This window comes from Durio zibethinus, chromosome 8, assembly GCF_047325235.1.
Source record: "Durio zibethinus cultivar Kanyao isolate XHJ-2024 chromosome 8, ASM4732523v1, whole genome shotgun sequence".
Lineage (NCBI taxonomy): Eukaryota > Viridiplantae > Streptophyta > Magnoliopsida > Malvales > Malvaceae > Durio > Durio zibethinus.
In genome coordinates, this window is record NC_143169.1 from 25,777,111 (window position 1) to 25,799,113 (window position 22,003).

The 22,003-nt window shown below is 32.7% G+C and overlaps 4 protein-coding genes across 4 annotated transcripts; all 4 read right to left on the reverse strand.

The window, feature by feature from the left end:
* Nucleotides 1-14,363: 14,363 nt before the first annotated feature.
* On the reverse strand, nucleotides 14,364-14,982 carry LOC149517692 (cysteine-rich receptor-like protein kinase 10). The gene is made up of 2 exons (XM_089764999.1): nucleotides 14,828-14,982; nucleotides 14,364-14,761 (listed from the first exon to the last, which is right to left on the reverse strand). Exons 1-2 carry the CDS (start codon nucleotides 14,973-14,975, stop codon nucleotides 14,442-14,444), a joined length of 468 nt encoding a protein of 155 aa, XP_089621125.1. The 5' UTR covers nucleotides 14,976-14,982; the 3' UTR covers nucleotides 14,364-14,441.
* Nucleotides 14,983-15,335: 353 nt separating this feature from the next.
* On the reverse strand, nucleotides 15,336-16,100 carry LOC111278500 (G-type lectin S-receptor-like serine/threonine-protein kinase SD1-1). Its single transcript, XM_089765098.1, has 4 exons — nucleotides 16,068-16,100; nucleotides 15,829-15,912; nucleotides 15,627-15,762; nucleotides 15,336-15,574 (listed from the first exon to the last, which is right to left on the reverse strand). The coding sequence occupies exons 1-4, from the start codon at nucleotides 16,098-16,100 to the stop codon at nucleotides 15,336-15,338; spliced, it is 492 nt and encodes a 163-aa protein (XP_089621224.1).
* A 1,048-nt stretch (nucleotides 16,101-17,148) lies between these two features.
* Nucleotides 17,149-18,963, reverse strand: LOC111278251 (cysteine-rich receptor-like protein kinase 10). The gene is made up of 5 exons (XM_022864845.2): nucleotides 18,763-18,963; nucleotides 18,451-18,661; nucleotides 18,098-18,335; nucleotides 17,602-17,752; nucleotides 17,149-17,521 (listed from the first exon to the last, which is right to left on the reverse strand). Exons 1-5 carry the CDS (start codon nucleotides 18,862-18,864, stop codon nucleotides 17,213-17,215), a joined length of 1,011 nt encoding a protein of 336 aa, XP_022720580.2. The 5' UTR covers nucleotides 18,865-18,963; the 3' UTR covers nucleotides 17,149-17,212.
* A 226-nt stretch (nucleotides 18,964-19,189) lies between these two features.
* LOC149517693 (cysteine-rich repeat secretory protein 38-like) lies at nucleotides 19,190-20,422 on the reverse strand. The gene has a single exon (XM_089764998.1). It carries the CDS (start codon nucleotides 20,263-20,265, stop codon nucleotides 19,405-19,407), a length of 861 nt encoding a protein of 286 aa, XP_089621124.1. The 5' UTR covers nucleotides 20,266-20,422; the 3' UTR covers nucleotides 19,190-19,404.
* Nucleotides 20,423-22,003: the final 1,581 nt, after the last annotated feature.

Below are 22,003 nucleotides of genomic sequence, written 5' to 3' on the forward strand. Positions count from 1 at the left end.
ACTTGCCCCCTATGTTGTAAGTACATCCAAGCTGCCTTTTCAGGTTTTCAGCTTAGATAAGTCATTATTTTTTCATTTTTTTAACTTTTTTATTTTTTTTCTTCTTTGTTTTTCAAGCAAAATATTTCTTTACAGCATCTGAATTTATTGGAGTAGGTAAATCACCTCTATCCATCTCTGTCAAAATAAATGTCCCACAAGAAAAGGCCTTTTTCACCACGTATGGGCCCTTCCAATTTGGTGTCTATTTTTTTTTATTGTCATGTTGATTTGGAAGGATCTTTTTTAGCACTAAGTCTTCTTTCTTAAAATGACGGGGATGGATTTTCTTGTCATGTGCTCTCATCATCCTTTTTTGATATAATTGACCATGACAAAGTGTTGTAAGTCTTTTTTCTCCAATGAGATTCAATTGCTCGTAACAATTTCAAACCCATTTTGCTTTCTCTAACTCTACTTTCATCAAGACTCTCAACGAGGAAATTTTCACTTTAACTGGCAGCACAGCTTCCATTCCATATACCAAAGAGAATGAGGTGGCCCCAATAGATATTCTGACTGATGTTCTATAAGCATGCAGAGTAAAAGGTAACTTCTCATACCAATCTTTGTAAGTATCAGTCATTTTCTCTAGGATTATTTTTATATTCTTATTTACAGCCTCCACTACCTCATTCATATTTGAACGATATGGTATCGATTTACGATGATAGATCTTGAATTGAATGCACACTTCATTCATCATTTTGTTGTTCAAGTTTTTGGCATTATAAAAAATAATTATCTCTGAAAGCCCATATCTATATATTATCTCTTTTTTTATGAACTTGTATTCCACAGTCGGGTCACACCAGCATATGATGTAGCTTCTACCCACTTTGTGAAGTAATCAATCATTACAAAGATGAATTTATGTTCATTCGAAGCTTTTGAAGTGATGGGACTAATGACATCCATGTCCCACATAGCGAATGGCCATGGAGGAGCTAGAATGTACAATGTTGATGGTAGAGCATAAATCTTGTCAGTATAAATCTGACACTTATGACATCTCTTAGCATAGTCAATACAGTTACCCTATATTGTCAACCAATAATAGCCAGCTCTCATGATTTGTCTAGCCATCGTATGACCATTTGTATGTGTCCCACAGACTCTGTCATGTACTTCTTCGATAATCCTCTTTGCTTTAGCTACATTCACATATCTTAAGAGTACTTGATCTCGACCTTTTTTGTAAAGAACATCTTTTTTTAGGAAGAAACTCATAGCTAACCTTCTGATAGTTTTTTTTATCATTTTGTATTCCATGCTCTGCATATTGTTGACTTTTAATATATTGCATAATATCATGATACCATGACCTCCCGTTAACTTCTTCTTCGACATCTGAATAATGTGCTAGTTCATTATTCACATCCAGCTTAATGGGTTAAATTTCAGTATTTGTATCTATTTTAATCATTACAGCTAGAGTAACTAATGTATTAGCAATTTGGTTCTCCTCTCTAGGCAAATGCTCAAATTAAACTTTTTCGAATAGTTTAACCAACTCAAAGATGTATTTATGGTACCGGATTAACTTAGAATCTCTTGTCTCCTATTCTCCTCGTAACTAATAGATGACTAGAGCTGAATCTCTAAATACATCTAACACTTTGATTTTTTTTCAATCGCTGCTTATAGACCCATGACACAAGCCTCATATTCAGTCACATTGTTTGTGAAATTGAAATTCAACTTGGTTGTGATAGGATAATAATGTTCATCCGGAGATATTAAAATTACCCTAATACCATGGCTTAAAGCATTAATAGCTCCATCAAAATACATCCTCAAAGATTTTTCAACAGGTTCATTTTTTTCAATGGCCATCACATCTTCATCGGGAAAATTTAGTTTCATTGGCTCATAATCTTCGGTTGCACGATTGGTAAGAAACTCGGCTATCGTACTTTTTTTAATAACCTTTTGAGTCACATAAATAATATCATATTCTGAAAGCATAACTTGCCACTGCACTATTCTCTCTATCAATGAAGGCTTCTCGAAAATATATTTAATAAGATCCAACTTTGTTATGAGACAAGTAGTGTGATAAAACATGTATTGTCGGAACGTTCGAGCTATCCAGACTAATGCATAACACATTTTCTCTAATTGAGAATACTTGGACTCGTAATCAGTGAATTTTTTACTCAAATAGTAAATTGTTCGTTCTTTCCTGTTAGTTTCATCTCTTTATCCTAGCACACATCCCATTGAATTTTCATGCACTGTTAAGTACAAAATCAAATGTTTTCTCAGGATTAATGGTACCAACATAGGTAGATTTGACAAGTATTCTTTGATCTTATCAAAAGCTTCTCAGCATTGGTCATTCTATTCTGCTGGATCATGTTTTTTAAGAAGCTTGAAAATAGGATCGTACTTATAGGTGAGTTAAGAAATGAAGCAAGCAATATAGTTATGGATAACTTGTATCTTATCTGGGTCCATTTCAATTCCTCTTTTACTAACCACAAAGCCCAATGGTTTTTTTTATTTGGCACCGAATGTACATTTGACAGGATTCAACTTCAGTTGAAATCTTCTCAACTTGTCAAATAGCTTTTTGAGATTAACTATATGATCTTCTCTTTCACAAGATTTTATAAGTATATCATCCACATATACTTCTATTTCTTTATGCATCATATCATGAAAAAGAGTCACCATTACTCTTTGATGAGTGGTACCAGTATTTTTCAACCTAAAAGGTATGACTTTGTAACAAAATATCCCTCATATGGTCACAAATATGATTTTTTCCATATCATCTCGAGCCATCTTGATCTGATTATAGCCTAAGAAGCCATCCATAAAGGAAAATATAGAGTGCTTAATAGTATTATCTACTAGAGTATCAATATGGGGTAAAAAAAAGTTATCCTTGAGACTTGCTCTATTCAAGTCTCGATAATCGACACACATTCTCATTTTTTCATCTTTTTTGAGAACTGGCACTATATTGGCTACCCATTTAGGATATTTTACCACCTTCAAAAATTTGGTATCAAATTGTTTTTTTACTTTCTAATTAATTTTTAACAATATCTCTGGCTTCATGCGTCTTAGCTTTTGTTGCACCGGCTTGTATTTCGATTTCAAAGGTAACTTGTGCTCTACAATATCAGTGCTGAGTCTTGACATATCCTGGTAAGACCATGTGAACACATCAATATATTCTCAGAGTAGTTTTTCTAACTTTTACCTTTCAACAGGTAAAAAAGATGTACTAACTTTGACCTCTATTTTATTTTCACCGTCTCTCAAATTCACTAATTCGATAATTTTTTGGTGGGGTTCAATTGGCTTATCTTCATGGTTTATCAATTTTAACAAATCAGGAGGGAGTATGTAATTATTCAAATCTTTCTCATTATCAAGTTCATCATCATGAATTAAGTTTTCAAAATCAAATCCGAGATTATTGTCATGATTATTTTCATGTTCATTATTAGGGACCCTGTAAAGGGTAAGATGAAGAGAATATTGGCATAAAAAAATAAAATGGCAAGAAAATGATAGAAAGAAAAAATGGAAAGCAAAATGAAGATGAAAATAATAGAAAAAATATAGTGCATCTTCTAAGTCTTTTATTAAAATGATAAACATAAAGACACACAAAAAATCACCTAATGCTCATAGAAGCAATTAGAGATTTAAAGTTTCACAATACATTACTTTTCAAAAATTTTAAAGAGAATAGGCAGCTCTATGACTCTTCAGTTATTCAGCTCAAAATCTGAAGGACAAGGGTGCACGAATAGTTCTTCATATCGTCTCTTTTTTTCTTCGTCATCCACCATTTGAAAGGGCAACTCGAAAAACTCTTCCACGAATCCTGCACTTAGGGCTCTAGGCAAATCTGGGTAAATATGTCTTCCTAAACGAAAAGAATCATGAGGTATGGAATGACAATAGGCTCTAACTCGGCTCATATCCCCCAAGATTAGCCATTCTTTTTTTTTTTTATTCACCATTTTCATTCTATCTCTTCTTGTAGGTTTATATCCTAAGCCAAATCTATTTTTCTTGTTATATATTGCTAGTGGCTCTATAATTCCTTGTAGGTTCCTTTTTAGTCCTGTTTCAAGTTACCATCCCATTTTAATGATCTATTTAATGACCATTTTAGTAGTCGTAGATAGGTGTGATGAATATAATTTATATCCTTCAGCCATATATGTTACGTTAGTAATCTCAAAAGATCTATACGAGCACTCTAGGACTTCATCTATTGCTTATACAATAGGAGTATTTATCGATTGGGTGACCAGTAAATCTTCTTTTCATACCACACATGTCAATTTTCCATCAATAATCAATTTGACTTTTTGATGCAATTAGGATAAAACAGCACCTGCCATATGAATCCATGACCTTTTCAATAATTAATTGTATGAGGGAGAGATATCCATAACTTGGAATTTCACGTTGAAAGTGCATGAGGCCAATTTGTAATGGCATTTCTATGTCTCTCAGCACCTCTCTTCGGGTCTCATCAAAGGTTCGAACTATCATATGACTAGATTTTATGTAAGATTCATCCACAGGTAATTTTGCCAAAGTAGTCATGGGTATAATATTGATGGATGAGCCATTATTAATTAAAACTTTAGCCATTATATGACTCTTGTATTTCATAGTAACATGAAGAGCCTTGGTACTTTCTTGACATTCAAGAGGAATCTTTTCGTCACTAAAAGAGATATAATTTGAAATCATTAGATTACTAACAAGCTGTTTTATATATTCAACAGAGACATTATGGGACACATATGCTTGATTAAACACCTTCAATAAAGCATTACAGTGTGACTCTGAGCTTAGCAATAATGATAATAGCGAAATTCTAGCTAACATCTTGTTCAACTATTCTACCACGTTATACTCGCTATGTTTTATTAACTTTAAAAATTTACAAGCTTCACTCTCAGAGACTAGCTTCTGACATTCTTTTTCTGGGGCTGTGGCAAGATTATTTTGACTTTTCTGTTTTTTTTTTTACCTTTGCTTTCTCTTTTCTGGCTTTCTTTAAAGCTTTTAGAGTATAACATCTTTCACTTCGAGTTATACCTTCTACGCCCGTTATGTTTATAATATCTGGATTGACTACGACATCACAATCATACTTTTATGGTATTATTTTGTCATTCTAGTATAAAATAAGGCCAAGAACTTTAATTGTCACTATTGGTCGAGAGATGGGTTTTTTTGGCCTCGGTGTTGACTTTTCATCATAATAATTGTTATTGGTCTACGTACAAACTTATTCTTTGAATCAATGGTAGACACTTCAGCTTTTATCAACTCTTCTCTTTCTTTGTAAAACTCTATCTGACCTATATCCATAAACTTTTGCACCTCTTAATGAAATTGGTGACAACTCTCGATAGAATACCCCAAAGCCCCTCTATGATAATTATAGCTCTTAGTTGAGTTAATAGCTTCAGAGCAATTCTGAAGTTTTATTGACTTTAACATGTTAGCTTTGACTAAGGCTTCAAACACTTTACCCATAGGAGTTTTGACCTCTTTTATCCCTCTTTTCACATAGCTTGCTTGCCCATTAATCAAAGCATTTATCGATGGCCTAATATAGTTCGGTAGAGGGTTCTTATTAACATTTGGAGTTTCTCGTTGGCTGGTTTCAAAATTTAACACCTCTTCATTGATTAATCTTTGTACTTTACACTTCAAAATAGTACAGTTCTCAGTAAAATGACCTGAGTTTCCATAATGATAATCATAATGTGCATTAGGGTCATACCATTTAAGAAACGAAGGTTTCAAAGGCTCAATAATAACTGGGGCTAGTAAATGTTTCTCGATAAATTGAGGATATAAATCTATGTATGTCATGGATATGAGGTTGATGTGGGTTTTCCTGGATTTTTTTAGGGTTTTTGGACCATTATTTGGACTAAGTCTCTATTCTGGTTTTGCAGGTATAGTAGGACGATTGTAAGAATATGTGGGTGTCTGAAAAGATAGCTAAAATTAATATAGATAAGCTGGTTGTGGTAATGGTTGGTATGGCTAATATGGATAAAGAGTGGGCGTAATATTATTTATGAGAGGATAATGGGTTTGGTAGATTAGTGCAGGATAAGGTGTGAAACCTTTGAACTGTTACACCACATAGTTCACCGCTTGAGCTTCATTCTCTTTCTTTTTGGGAACTCCATCTTTTTTTACTCCACTTGTCTCTCCTGCATCGAGCTTACCATTTTTTATAGTATTTTCAATAATCTCACTCGATATCATCATATCTATAAAGTTTTTGGTTGCATTGCCTATCGTCTCTCATAGTGTGATACTTTTAAAGTATTAATAAATAAGACAGTTATTTTTTTCTCTGTGAAAGGAGGTTGAACTTATGCAGCCACATCTCTCTATCTCTGTGCATACTCTTTAAAACTTTCTATTACTTTTTTTCATACTTTATAGAGATAGATAGTCTAAAACCAGATCCATGACATGCCGATATTGTGTAAGAAATGCCCTTGTGAGCTTTTGCTAGGAATGAATACAAGTTTTATCTTGTTGAACATACCATCTAGCTACAGATCCTATAAGGTTATCTTAAAATACATGCATCAACAACTTTTCATCACGAGCATGTGCTGTCATCTTACGATAATACATGGTGATATGGGTTATCGGGCATTTTGTGCCATCATATTTTTCAAATTCAAGGACTTTAAATTTAGGTGGAATGACCACGTTTGGGACCAAACAAAGGTCGGCTGCATCTGTGGAGCAATAAAAATTTATTTTCTCTACGGCCCTAAGTCTTTCTTCTAATACTTTCATTTTTTATTGGGCACTAGTATCTTCTACTTTCTTGATTGTCTTTATCCCTAGCTTTTTTCTCTCATTAGGATCATCCAAGTCAGGGATCAAGATTGGCTCGGGTGATTTTTCCATCATAATGGGATTAACAAAATTTTGAAATTATCCTAGAGTAAGTGTGGATGTCATTCCTGGATAAGGATTGGGATATCCACTAGGAGTAGAAATTTATACTTTAGTTCCTTGAAAAAGTTAGGTCAATCGTGGCTCAAACCTTGAAAGGTAAACAGGATCTTTCATATCTGACGATTACTCTTGAAAGCTGATATTTTCTTCCACTACTTTTCCATTGTCAAGTTTTTTAAGCATAACTATTATTACATTGAGATCTCTTCTTAGTTCTTATTGAGCTTTCTCGATTCTTTTAAATCGACTAGCCTATTTTTGCTCCATGATTCATGTTTGAGTCTTAGTATTGTATGAATGATGAATAGATTGGGTCAAAATTTTTAATGGACGAGCTATTCTTGAACTTTTATTACCATAATGTTTTTTTTTTTTTTAAATTAGAATGCTATGTGTTGAAAATTTTATTTTTTTCATTTATTTTATGAAAATGATGTACATGATGCATGAATACAAGTGAGAGATATTTGCTCTTAGATGAATTTCAACATTAGAAATTTTTATTGATTCCATACAACTTTTATTATATGAAATTTTCCATCATAGAATTATATCCATAGAAGCATTTAACTTGTTCATAATGGTCCTTTGCCTTGTCTAAAAAGTTCACTAGGTGTTGTCCATATTTTTCTATGGGATTGACTTCTCTTCTTAATGCTTCTACCTTTTCAACCATTTCTCATGCTTTCTTCACTGCCTTGCAAACTTGATTAGTCAGGTGCTCTATGTACTGTTGCCTCCCTAAGTTTTTTGCTTTTCATTTCATATGAGCATCCTTTTCTGAATCACATGTGAAGATCTAATCTTTTTTCCTTCTATGCCATTAATCTATTATTGCTAAAATATGGCTCTTGTGGTCTTGCACTTGCATCTCTAACCCTTGGATCACTTGGTGAAGTGATTCTTTTTCATTTAGTATTTCAAAGTGCTTTCTTTTATCTTTTACGAGCATGGCTTTCAACCTTTCCTTTTTTTTTTAGCATTCCATCAATCTTGCTGAGGTTGTAGAGTATAAACCCTTCTAATTTTAACATTTTTGAGAAATTTTGATGATCTTCTTTTGCTTTTCTTGAGCTTTGCCTTTTCATTAGTTCATTTCCTCTCGGAGCTCATCCATTTCATGTTATCGACTAAGATAAGACTTGGTGACTTTTTTATTTTGAATTGAACTCGTAATCTCTTATTTTTTTGGTGTAGATCTTTCAAATTATTATTGGTCACATCTCATTCTTTTATGCTCTTTTCTAATCTGCTCCATTATATTTCTGCTTCATATTTTAATTGTCTCATCTTTTCGTGAAGTCTTAAATTTTTTTATTTTTATTTCTTCTTTTTCAGCTTCTAATTCTTTCTTGACAAGCTCACCTTCTAATAATTATACTTTTGTCGAAAGATTAGTCGATTGGTATGAGCTATCATCAGGAGGAAGTACTATGTCTGTAGGTCATTTTGCTTTTCAAATATGATAGTCAGCGGTGACTTTATCGATGAAATGCCCTAATCTCATTCTTCATATTTTCTTTCATGCTTGAATCAACTGCTCTGAGATTCTTGGTGGATTTGGTTCCCTGTAAATGAATTCTACCTGAACCAAGCCATGAGTAGCAAGAACAAACTGCTTTGCACCAAATTGTCTAAGCACCATCAATGAAGCGTAACTTATAACACCCCATAACCCTAACAGTGGTATCCACGGTTCGTTTTCTCCATGATGCAACAAAGGCACACAAGGCATCCAAGGTACCATTAATTCAATTTCATCCCCGATAAACCTTCGTAACAAAAAGACCCACTCTTCTTTAGTCTTTAATGTTAGCTATTTACTTTGTAGAACTCTTCAATTGGTGCTTTGTTTCATAGATACGGCTTTGAAAATACACTTTTCTAACACTTGAAATGACTTTAACCAACACATATAATAGCGATGCACATCCTATGAACTGTCTTTTTCCATTTCGTCGACAGAAATTCAATGACCGGATGGTTTCTGCCAAGACTGCTGGTGTAGGATTAATTGTTTAGGTTTCAATTTGCTTGAAAAAAACTCACCACAGTTATCTCGATGTAACCTAAAGTCTTCGAAAAAATCACCATGCCATACAATGCTAGAGCAAACACAGCCATGCCTTGGTCATCATTTAAATTCTCCTGAATGAAGTTTCAGAGAAAGTCCCAATGAATGCTGAGATGTTCACCTTTAGGCTTTGCGAAGGAATCAATGGTTTCTACTTTAACCCCCATAAGCTTGGCCAACTTTTTATGATAACCTGATTTTGATTTTCGAGTAAATACTTTATCTGGACACTGTAGTTCTATTTCAAGCAAAATCACATACTCTTCAATAGTTGACACCAAATCTTTCTAATTAAAAGTGAAGCATCTATAGGATGGATCTCAAAATTGTATAGCTATCCTGACTAGCTGTTCATCGATCACTACTGAAATAAGAGATGCAATCTACCCATACTTCTTGTAAAAATTTTCTTTTATTTCTTAACTTAACTGACCTTGGATAGCAGCTAAGTCTTCTAAATCATTCTGTGTGAGATCTAAATGCACCTTTTTGGGTAACTCAAACACATGGCTGATAGACAAACAATCTCCATTCTTTTGTTGGACTTCTTTCGATCAAATATATACTTCATTATACGGCTCACATAGGACACTAAGTAAGAATGAGCAAATCTGTAGTTCTACAGGATCCATGAAAACTTCTTGGAAGAAATATGTCCTAAAGCAAATATCTCAATACAAAATTGTATGATATGATTAATGCAAAACAAAATTGAGTTAGTGTAAGGATGCGATTTGAGAAAAAATATTTGTTAAGTTGAGTTTTGAGATTTTTTTTGTTTTGTTTTGTTTTGTATTACACATAACTTTTATTCTTAGGTATTTCCTACAAGAAGGTGGACGAGGCTCTACCTACGGCTAGTTTTTTAGGCTTATTACATGTTGAATTTGGATTGACATGTGTCTAAAAGTTCCTAAATTGTTTCTCACTGTCGTCCACGTTGGACTAGTGAGGCACCTCAATCCTCAACTATTACAGGCTATAAACAAAAAAAAGTTTAATTTAAGTGAAAGTATTTGGCTTACCATTGCAGAGGTTATCACCTTACGAGGGCATAAGTACTTTACTTCCTCCTATAAGGGACGAAACTTGGGTATAAAGCTTAGGCATGAGATGCATCATGTTATTGTGTGTGTAAGTATATATAGAAAAATAAAGCATAAGAGGCATAGTGAAAGAAATGTAAGTGAAATTTTTTCTTTTTGTTTTTGATTTTTTTTACCTTTTTTGTTAAAAGTGAAAAATAAAAATGTAAGAAACCGATTAGGACTGTTTAAATCAAAATTTGAAGATAACACATAGTTAGTTTTGGCTTGACTCTCGAAAACAAAAGATATCCCCAGTGGGGTCACCAAGCTGTCGCAACGATTTTATGTCCGTCCGACAAATTTGGAAACAAAATAAAAAATAACGGAGTCGTCACCAATCTTTTTTGGATAGGTGCGACTGGCCACCTATTAAAACATATCATTTTAATGAAATCTTAAAATTAATTAAAATTTATTAAAAGGATAATTTTAGGATCTACGCAACAGTCTGGGTTCAAAAGTCAGTTATGTGTGAGGAAGGATTGGCACCACCACAACGTCCATTTAAAACGGTATCAATTAATTACGTTTTATCCATTGATTTTGATAAAAACAATCTTATTTTCAGTGTTTGAAAAATAATTTTCTTGATTGTTCATTTATTAGTTTTTTTTTTTATATTATTCGAGAAAAATAAATTAGAACCTTTTTGTTGAAATAATTTTTAAAATGTTTCAGTACGTTGGTAACATTAGAAAAACTTTTTCTCACTTAGAGATTTCTCAGGCATCACTTCTTGGAATACCACAGAATCTCATCTTTGGAGGATCAAATTTACTTTTCGTAAAAAAAAATTATGCCATGCATGCAATGCAAATAATAACATGTTGATGCACACATTTTATTTTTTATTTTAGAAATTTTATTAATTTTTTATTTTTAATTTAAATTTTTGAAGAAAAGAATTTTTATTATATTGAAGTTTTTCTATAAATATTTCAATACACTGGTAATATTTAAAAAAAATCTTCTCACCTAGGGATTTCGTAAAGCATCACTACTCGAAATACTTTTAAAATCTCATCATTGGATAAAATTTCCCTTTTCCTTATTTATATTATTATTATTTTATAAATTAATTAATTTTTATTTTTTATTAACAAAAAAAAAATTTATTGTATTGAAAACTTTTTATAAATATTTCAATACACTGGTAGTATTTTTAAAAAAATCTTCTCACCTAGAGATTTCGTAGGTATCACTACTCGGAATACCTTTGAATCTCATCGTCAAATAAAAATTTCATTTTCTTACATTTTTTATTATTTTTTAAATTATTTAAGGTTTATTTTTATTTTTGTAGTTTATTTTAAAATTATCAAAATTATAAAAATTTTAACAAAATTTATTCTGACAAATTCAAATAATTTAATATGCATAAATATTACAAAAATAACTTATAAAAAAATAAATAATTTTGTTATCTGAACTAGACCTGTCAACACGGGTCCAATCAGTTTAGCGACTTGGTCTGGTTTGATTGGTTCAGCAGTTCGAGATCGGTCTGACTCGGTCTGGGTCTATTCAATTATACAGGTTAGAGATTGAGGGATGGACGGGTCATTAGGTCGGGTGCGCGGACTCCGGGTCAGATCACAGGTTAATGCGCGGATCTTCAAGGGCTAAAACGACGTCGTTTTGGTTTTTATTGAAACGTCGTCATTTTGATTCTAGCCTTTTATATAAAAAGCCCTAAATTTTTTTCGGTCACTTCTTCTTTCTTCTAGAAAAAAAAAAACTCTCTCTCACTCTCTCAGACAAAACCCAAAGGGATCGACCGGTCGTCCGTCGCCAGTAATCGAAAAATTCCAAAAAAACCAAAATATTCCTCTTAATCTCCAAAGTCGGGATCTGAGGTTAGTTTTACGAAAATAGGCTCCAAACGGCACAGATCTGACCTGAAATGTTTGCTAAAAAATTTTCTTTTTATGTTTATATTGTTTTTTTTTTTGTACTAGCATTGGGTTCCCCTACCTTGGGGACTGTGGTTTTTTTTTGCTTGGTTTTTTATGTCAATTTAAAAAAAAATTTTTTTGAATCTGGTAGAAATTTTTTTGCAGGGTTTCTGGTTTCTTTGATCGCTCCCCCATCATGACAAAAATGAGCTCTATTTATAGAACTTTTTAAGATTCAAATTCCAATTTTTCAGTGGCCCTAGACTTTTAGGTGGCCAAAATTTATGCTACTAGGTTAGGTAGGATTTTAGGCAACTGTTGGTGGTGGCGGTGGTGATTTTGAACTTTAGGAAGAGTGCATTTAATGCACTCATATTTTTTGTCAAACTAATTAGAACAGGAAAAAGAAAAAAGAAGGAAAAAGAAAGAAAGAAAGAAAAACAGAAAATAGAAAAAGAAAGAAAAAATATAATAATAATAATAATAATAATAATAATAATAATACAAATAATACAAAATGGTGTTTACATGTGTGAAATGCCAAAATGCGTTTATTTTTTGCGTTTGTTTAAGACTATTGTGTTGTTAAAGAACCGAAATATAAATACATGATATTAAAATTATTTGAAAATTTTGAACTTGATTGACAGACTTGATATGTATGAATAAATTTTGGTTGATATGTATCATATCAAATAACATATGTTTTTATATAGGAGATTGAGATAGGCAGTAAAATTGGACGTGTGAAATTTTTTTGCTTAACACAAAAAAAAATGGATCTTACATGAATGTCAAAACACAAGAAATTGTAATAATTTGTAACATCTATTTTAACAGAAAGTAAATATTTACTCTTTTTAACATATTATCAATTAATCATTAAATTTGATAGTTGTATATAACTAATTTACAGGAAAAAGCGAAAGAGAAAATGGTTGCTGATATTGAATTAGCATCTAATGGTTCTCTCAACATGTAAGAAGAATTGAAAAATCGGATATTCATAGAAGTTCTTAGAAAAAAAAGGCATGGACGGGTCTGAGGCCTTGGATTGGGTCGAATACCATCTAACTACTATGGACATAGCTCTTAGCGATTTACATTCTTAGTAAGTCAATCTTCACGAGACATTTCAATATTAAGAGAGGAGTTGCAAACTATGCAACAATATTTCCAGCAAATGGAAGCAGAAAGAGAACAAAAGCATGCCAAAATTGAGGAAGAACGTGCTAGAATAGAGCAAAAGTGTGACCGTTGCATGATCAATTCAATCATCTTATGAATTTTGTGCAACAATAATTTTCAAGAACTGATCTCGATGGTCTACCAACTCAGGTATTATTTAGTAAATATTTATATTTTTTAGTATAAAAAAAGCTTATAATGAAGTGTTAAAAATTGGTGACATTGATATAGTGACGTTTTTCAGATACAAATGCCACTAATATAGCGCATTTTATAAAAAAACGTCGTTATTTTTTGTGACACATGTATAATCGATACTCTAACTGACATTTTTCGTAAACGCCACAAATCTTTTAATGGCTTTTATAAATATCGCTAAACATTAAAAATAACGCCACTAAAAACCTAAATGCCTATAGTGAATTCACATATATCAAATTTTAGACAAAATACAATATTGCAATGGTGGGAAGGACTCTTCAAGATGACAAATTACAGGTATACCTACATATGCAAGATGTGTCTGGGCATGTTCCGTTTGGTAAAAACCACTATTTTTTTTTTTCCGGGAAATTTCAATCTAGACAACGATAGAGATGTTTTAATTCCTTGAGTTGGAGTCGCCATGAAATTTTTACTTCCAGCTGACTTTTACATTTGAATTGTAGACATCCACAACCTTGTAAATAGGATGCTTTGGCTTCAAAAATTGCCATATCAAAATGGAGATCAAAACCCATAGGGTTATCACTTTTCTCATTACATATTTCCATTTATATTTCTTTGTTCCTATGTCCAATTTGTCCACAGCATCTCATTCATCTAAAGGAGGTTTTTTTTTTTTTTCAATAGTAGTATATATAATTTTTATGTTTTATTTTTCAAAGTTCTTTAATCTTTTGGTCTAATAAGTATAGTTTAATTTTAATAGTAAATGATTGAATTAATTCTTTGAATAAAAATAGATACACTTTAGAAAAAAAATCAAATACATCTATAGCCAATTTTTTTTTCTTTTAGTATATTGATATATGAAGATATCTTCCAATCTTTTGTTGAAGAGGTTTAAGTACATGTTATGGTGTCATTCAGCCAAAAAAGGCTTATCAAGTGTTCAGAAGCTAACATCCTTAGAATAGTGAAATAAAGGAAGATGCAACCACTAATCAATCACCGAGGTGAGATATTTGAAATTGTAACCTCATTGACAGAACATACTCTATCCTTTGAAGTGGATTGAATTTGTTCTGCAACATCACGTCCAACAGAAAATGCAGGTTCTGCTGGTAGAGGAAGTCTTATGGTCTCGCTTGCCAACATGACAATCACAGATGACATGGTAGGTCTATCTGCTGGGTCTTCTTGCACGCACAACAGCCCAATACGGATGCGTTTAAGAACCTCAGTGGCCACACAAGACTGGACAAGGAGTGGGTCCATTAGCTCCATCCCTCGACCTTTAGACCATAGTTTCCATGCCTGTAAGGTTACTTAAAAATTAGAATGGTACAGCGCTACGGCCATCTATTTTTTGAAGACAAAGATGGTGTAAAAACGTATAAACGTTAGGAGGCTTTCACCACGCTCGGAAAGATGAAAGCCATTGTTCTTTTTGCCGCTTATTATCTCCAGTACGAGGAATCCGAAACTGAAAACATCGGATTTGACTGAAAAAGGTCCTTCCATAGCATACTCTAGTGCCATGTATCCACTATTTCAGTTCACAAAAATAGATAAAATCAGGTTAGATTATGAAAATATTAGAACCAAGAATCATTAAGTTTGAACATTGTGTTGTCACAAAATTGAAGGTTGATTACAAATTTTAGATAGTAAAGAACAGCCATGTTCCTCTGCAGAATAAACCTCAGCAAAGACTGTGATCCGGTGTACTGCTTTTCCATTTTACGAGTTCAATGCTAATTCTTTCTTTTCAATAACATTTTATTTGACACGGATGCAATATTAAAGATCAAAAGAAAACTACTGAAGAACCTAGATTGGTCAAAAAGCAAAAAAAAAAAAGAATTGTGAGCCGAGAAAGTGCATGGGATAGTGGATTTACTATGTTCCAACCACTCTATTGGTATTTGCTTCATTTTGATTTCCACCAAAAATTGTTGCCATTCCAAAATCTGATATCTTTGGGTTCATTTCGTGATCTAGCAAAACATTGCTAGCTTTAAGATCCCTATGAATAATTCTAAGACGAGAATCCTCATGTAAATACTGGATGCCTCGGGCAACGCCATTAATAATGCTAAGGCGCTTCTGCCAATTCAGTTGCACACCAATGCTTGAATCTGGAAAAGAACCCCCCCAAAAGAATAATAGTAATTAGTTGATTTTTTTTACCATATTTCATGAAGAATCCTATTAAAAACGGAATGAACAAAGCAGAAACAAGAATTTTATGTTTGAGGATCAAACCAAAAAGGAACACATCAAGGCTTTTATGGGGCATGTATTCATAAACAAGCAGTTTTTCGTTCTGCTCCAAGCAGCAGCCCAGGAGTTTCACAAGATTTCCATGTTGTAGTCAGGCAATTAACATGACTTCATTCTTGAACTCAAGTAACCCTTGCCCAGAAGTTCTAGAGAGCCTTTTAACAGCAATTTCTTTACCATCTGCCAATTTGCCCTAAAAGAAGGAATTAAAAAGCATCATAAAAGAAGTAATTATGTGAAGTTGAAGAGGTGCATCGAATTTTATTTTTTAAACTCGAACTCAATTCAAGGTAAAACTCGAATTAAGTTCAAACTCGTTCGGTTTTTTTTTATTTTTGGATAGTTGACCTTTGTTTTCTTCTCTCTGAAGAAATTGGACATTGAAGGCCTTTCTCCTTCGAAGTCGAAAAATTTGAGAGCGTGATGTCCACAGATCAGGATGAATATTCCACTCAAGCACTTGAGGAATCTGCAGTCCTACTTTTGCCGCAGGATTTGGATGAGTATTGGAGCGAGATAGTGTTGGAAGAACCCACTTTGATCTGATCGAAATAAAGAAAAGTGTGGGATCAATTGGATGAAATTGAAGTGGAACAAATGCACTAAAAACGAAGAAGACAAAGTGAATTGGATTGAATGAGTCTAAGTGTCCGGGGCGAACATGATTGGAAAAGACCTCCTATCCCTATTCTAGCTCGCCATTATTCTTTTTAAAAAATAATAACATATGCTTACCTTGGGATGTCTCAAAAAACACAGAGACGTTGGAACCAAGTCTTTTCTCTTGTGACTTGTGTAATAGTGCCAGGGGGGAGAGGAAAGTCATGAAATTGAAAGAGAAGAAAAGAGCCATGAGATTGAAAGAGATAGGGATAGCGTTGCTGGGGGAGAGGAGAGTTGTGAGATTAAAAGAGATAGGGCTGGATTTATATTTTAAAAGTAAAATTGTAATTTATAATTAAAATAATAAAATATATATTAAAATAAAAAAATTCGATAAACTTGCGAACAACTCGAGTAAAGTATTAATATTCGAATTTGATTCGTTCAATAAGTTAAGTTACTCGAGTTCAAACTCAAACTCGATTCGACAATAATCGAGTCAAATTCAAATTTTTTTCAAATTAAAACCAAATAGCTTACGAGTATAAATATATCATTTATGCCCTTAATCTAAAAAAAGTTTTTTTCTTTTTCAATAGTAGTATATAGTAATTTTAATGATTTATTTTTCGAAGTTCTTTAATCTTTTGTTGTAATAAGTATAGTTTACTTTTAATAGTAAATTATTGAATGTAATTCTTTGAATAAAAATAGATATACTTTTGAAAAAAATCGTATAGCCAATTTTTTTTTTTCTGTTGTATATTGATATATGAAGATATCTCCCATTCTTTTGTTGAAAAGATTTAAGTACATTTATGGGTGTCATTCAACCAAAAAAGGCTTAATAAGTGTTCAGTGAAATAAAGAAAGATGCAGCCACTAATCAATCACCGAGGTGACATATTTGAAATTGTAACCTCATTAACAGAACAGATTCTATCACTTGAAGTGGATTGAGTTGGTTCTGCAACAACACGTCCAACAGAAAATGCAGGTTCTGCTGGTAGAGGAAGTGTTATGGTCTCGTTTGCCAACATGACAATCACAGATGACATGGTAGGTCTGTCTGCTGGGTCTTCTTGCAGGCACAACAGCCCGATACGGATGCATTTAAGAACCTGAGTGGGAACACACGACTGAACAAGGAGCGGATCTATTAGCTCCATTCCTTGACCTTTAGACCATAGTTTCCATGCCTGTAATGTTACTTAATATTAGAATGGTACAGCCTTACAGCAATCTATTTTTTGAAGACAAAGATAGGATAAAAACGTACAAAGGTTAGGAGGCTTTCACCACGCTCCGAAAGATGAAAGCCATTGTTCCTTTTGCCGCTTATTATCTCCAGTAAGAGGACTCCGAAACTGAAAACATCGGATTTGACCGAAAAAAGTCCTTCCATAGCATACTCTGGTGCCATGTATCCACTATTTCAGTTCATAGGAATAGTTAAAATCAGGTTAGATTATGGAAATCTCAGAACAAAAAATCGTTAAGTTTGAATATTGTGCTTTCATAAAATTGAAGGATGATTACAAATTTTAGATTGTAAAGAACAGTCATGTTCCTCTTCAGAATAAACCTCAGCAAAGACTGTGATCTGATGTATTGCTTTTCCATTTTACGAGTTCAATGCTAATTCTTTCTTTTCAATAAAATTTTATTTGACACAGATGCAATATTAAAGATCAAAAGAAAACAAATGAAGAACCTAGATTGGTTAAAAAAAAAAAGGAACTGTGAGCCTAGAAGGCATGGGATAGTTGACTTACTATGTTCCAACCACTCTGTCTGTATTTGCTTCATTTTGATTTCCACAAAAAATTCTAGCCATTCCAAAATCTGATATCTTTGGGTTCATCTCGTGATCTAGCAAAACATTGCTAGCTTTAAGATCCCTATGAATAATTCTAAGACGAGAATCCTCATGTAAATACAGGATGCCTCGGGCAATGCCATTAATAATGCTAAGACGCTTCTGCCAATCCAGTTGCACACCAATGCTTGAATCTGGAAAAGAAACCCCCAAAAGAATAATAGTAGTTAGTTGACTTCTAACCATATTGCATGAAGAATCCTGTTAAAAAACCGAATGACACAAGAATTTTTTGTTTTAGGATCAAACCAAAGAGGAACACATCAAGGCTTTTATTGGGCATGTATTCATAAACAAGCAGTTTTTCGTTTTGCTCCAAGCAGCAGCCCAGGAGTCTCACAAGATTTCTATGTTGTAGTCTGGCAATTAACATGACTTCATTCTTGAACTCAAGTAACCCTTGCCCAGAAGTTCTAGAGAGCCTTTTAACTGCAATTTCTTTTCCATCTGCCAATTTGCCCTAAAAGAAGGAATTAAAAAGCACCATAAAAGAACTAATTATGTGAAGTTGAAGAAGTGCATTGTATACTAAAAAGTATAATACTCCATCACCATAGTTACCTTGTACACAGGGCCAAATCCACCTTCTCCAACTTTATTTTCATCACAAAATTGTTTTGTTGCTGTTTGTAATATATCTAACTGAATCGAAGGGAACTCCATGGATCTCACCCCACTCTCACCTTGAAAATTTTCAATTGAGTAGCCGTCGCCAACCCTTTCTTCTAATTCAAGTAACTGAACTTCTTGGCTGTTATGATCTGTACTCTCTTCAAGAGAAAACAATTAATTGGCATAACAACAGAGTCAAGAAAAAATGAGGTGGAAGTGTGATCCAATGCATACCATGAAAATTTCTCCTTCTCCAACGGAAAATACCTCCACAACAGAACAGAGTGACGCCAAAAATCGCGGATAAATTTGCAACAATAGGAATCCACTTTGGTTCAATAGGAATCCACTTTGGTTCGCCTTGTTTGCCACCTTCTAAGTCTGTTACTCCAAAACAAAGTTATCTTCCAGTTGATTTTTAGTGGAATAAATTTCTAATTTTTGTATTCTTCTAGTTGTTTCTGTTTTGCAGATATTAATTAATTTGTAATTAGTTTCTGTAGCAGGTATTTTTCCTACTTTCTTTTTTGATGGATCAAAATTTCAGTAATTAAAAATTAGGCAAGCTTAATTCTCTAGCATCTGATGATACTAACCGTTTGAGCCACGTGGTTTGTTTACTGAAGGAAGGGGTGCTTCTGATTCAACTCCAGGACTCTTGATTATCGTAGTGTTTGTTGATTCGTCTCGAGGTTTTCCATAAAATGGATATATCTCATACCTGATGCTACAGCTTGGTAGGAAAACTCTCGCACCTTTTCTTCCAGTCGCTAAAGATAGGATTTTAGCTATTGAGCTACGTAGACAAGATTGACAATCGGCAACTGACAAATCAGGGGTGCATTGAGCAAGTCCATACAGCTTCGTGGAATTTGAAACACTAACTTCTGTAGTTGCATACATGTAGTTAGAAACATTTGAAATCTTCGTGATCAGATTGGCGAAAGTCTCGAGCAGATTAGTTTCAAATTTGTCAATGTCCGTTGCATTTGCACGATTATACATACCAAAAGAAGGTGATAGCTCCATGATAGAGAAGAAAGATCTATTGGAAAAGCGCACCAGGCATGCATCATAATATATGATCGCCTCTTTGTCACCAGCGCAATCCTCTACGATCTTAGCGGTTGCTAAGTCAATGCAGCTTTCACAGAAATTGGGTTGGACATCACCTCTACAGAGGAAAAGGCCATAAACCTTGTCTTGATTTTCCCCAACCGTATCGTTAAAGAAACCATAGATACTTCCTTGGCCATAAAGCCGCTGGATAAGAAGGTGGTAAAGGTTGTTCTCGAACCGAAGACTAGAATTAAATCTTTCTGAGCATCTTGTATAGAGATAAGAGTGCTGCATTTCGGACTTGTTTTGTGAGATAACAAGGAGCGGAGAAGAAAGAAAGAGAAGCAGGCAAAATGCGCCTGAAACAGAAAGAACAACATAATAGTGCATCATCTTCTTCCAATGTTTTTCAATAATTCAGAAATCTGAAGTTTTAAGGCCATAATTTATACGGAATGGGTTATTAACTGAGATTAAGAGGCCCTCCTCGACAAATTGACATTTGACTTCTAGAGTTCCTTCTGGCGACAAAATTATCTCCACTCGATGGTCTTTTACCTCGTTTGGCAAACACGTTACACACTGTTTTCTCGTTAACGTGCATTTTGCATGTGAATAATATTTTTGTTAGTATTTTAATAAAATAAATATTATTAATTGTTTTGATCACCATGAAAATTTCCGATTAATTATTTATGTTATGTTGTTAACAAGTTTTTACTTTGCTAAGCTAATTATTTTTGTCTAAGTTTATTAATTTTTATGGTTTACCACTTTGTTAAAGCTTAATTTATTACAATAGAATTTAAAATTTGATCATAAGGAAAAGGTTAATATAATCTTCGTACCATAAAATTTTTTTTCTTCTATAAAAGAGATATATGCTTTCATTCTATGAATATAACTAAGGTTACTATAGAATCAGCTTTAAGCATATATTACGTATTAATTTATTATTATATAATATAATATAATAAGAGTACTTTTGCTTACCAATTAACGTGATGGAGTGACATAATATCATTGATATTTCTTGAGGTGATGTGATTACTCTTTCGAGAAGTGATGTAATATCCAAACAGATGGAGAATTAGCCGCCAAGTACAATCACTTAGACGCGCCGTGCGAGACATCAAAAAATATTTTTATTTCTAGATTTGTAAATTCTCCCTTAAAAATTATAAATAATTTTTTACTGTTAAATTTTGCTAACAAAAGTCTTCAAAAAACATTTTAAAATTATTATGTTAAATAATATTTTATTTCAATATATTGAAAATTAATATATTAACTGTCAATTATTCATTAAATAAAGATATTATTATAAATATAATATTAATTAATCTTACAAATTTCTTAAAAATACTCGAGATAACAAAACTTTCTATTATTTATTATATCATTTCTTATTATTAATACCAAACACTTCCTTAGAAAAAGAAAACATAGCAAACACTCCCTTGAAAAAGGAAAGCATTTAAACTTCCTGGAAAACCAGTAGGCCAGTCACGACATTGTAATTTTCATCTTAAATTGGATCAATTGACAATTTGTTGTGTGTACAGAGCAGAGTTTTCCGCATGCACCCCACAACTATGCTTTTCAGCTAAAGCACAAAATCAAACTCTTAAGGGGCCCATGGATATTTCTATTAAGACCTGCATCAAGACCAATTGTATGATACAAAATGGGAAAGGAAATTGTGGCACTTTTAAAGGTTTTGCAGAGGATAGAAAATTAAAAAGATAAAAAAAATTGAGAGAGAAAAAAAATCCAAATTAAGATGGAAAAACTATGATTTTTTCTTGGTGTGATTTGGTAAGAAAAATTAAAAAGTGGATGGAATTAAAATAATTTTATTAGAATCAGCTCTAAAAATGAAAATCTCGAATTTAAACTTTAATTATAATTAAAATAATTTTCTTTTACATCATTTAATTATTTGATTGAGTTAAAAAATAATATTATTTCATCATATATATTTTAAGTAAAATAAAACAATTCTAAAAGTAAATAAATATTTTATGGATTTATAATATTTGACTCCTTTTTATTTTCTCTCGTTTATTTTTTTATTTCAAATGTTTTATTTATGAATAAAAATAAAAAATGGCAATCTCTTTTATTATTA

Excerpts from the sequence above, each read along its gene's own strand:
- LOC111278251 (XM_022864845.2), bottom strand. The coding sequence starts at position 18,864 with ATGGAGTTCCCTTCGATTCAGTTAGATATATTACAAACAGCAACAAAA. Across the intron at positions 18,662-18,762 it reads GATTTGGCCCTGTGTACAAG|GGCAAATTGGCAGATGGAAA; the intron begins GTAACTATGGTG and ends TCCTTCTTTTAG. Across the intron at positions 17,753-18,097 it reads GACAGAGTGGTTGGAACATA|TGGATACATGGCACCAGAGT; the intron begins GTAAGTCAACTA and ends GAACTGAAATAG.
- LOC149517693 (XM_089764998.1), bottom strand. The coding sequence starts at position 20,265 with ATGATGCACTATTATGTTGTTCTTTCTGTTTCAGGCGCATTTTGCCTG.
- LOC149517692 (XM_089764999.1), bottom strand. The coding sequence starts at position 14,975 with ATGGCACTAGAGTATGCTATGGAAGGACCTTTTTCAGTCAAATCCGAT. Across the intron at positions 14,762-14,827 it reads AAGCCTCCTAACGTTTATAC|TAACCTTACAGGCATGGAAA; the intron begins GTTTTTACACCA and ends CTAATTTTTAAG.
- LOC111278500 (XM_089765098.1), bottom strand. The coding sequence starts at position 16,100 with ATGTCCAATTTCTTCAGAGAGAAGAAAACAAAG. Across the intron at positions 15,763-15,828 it reads TACTTGAGTTCAAGAATGAA|AACGAAAAACTGCTTGTTTA; the intron begins GTCATGTTAATT and ends TGCTTGGAGCAG. Across the intron at positions 15,575-15,626 it reads AGGATTCTTCATGAAATATG|ATTCAAGCATTGGTGTGCAA; the intron begins GTAAAAAAAATC and ends GTTCTTTTCCAG.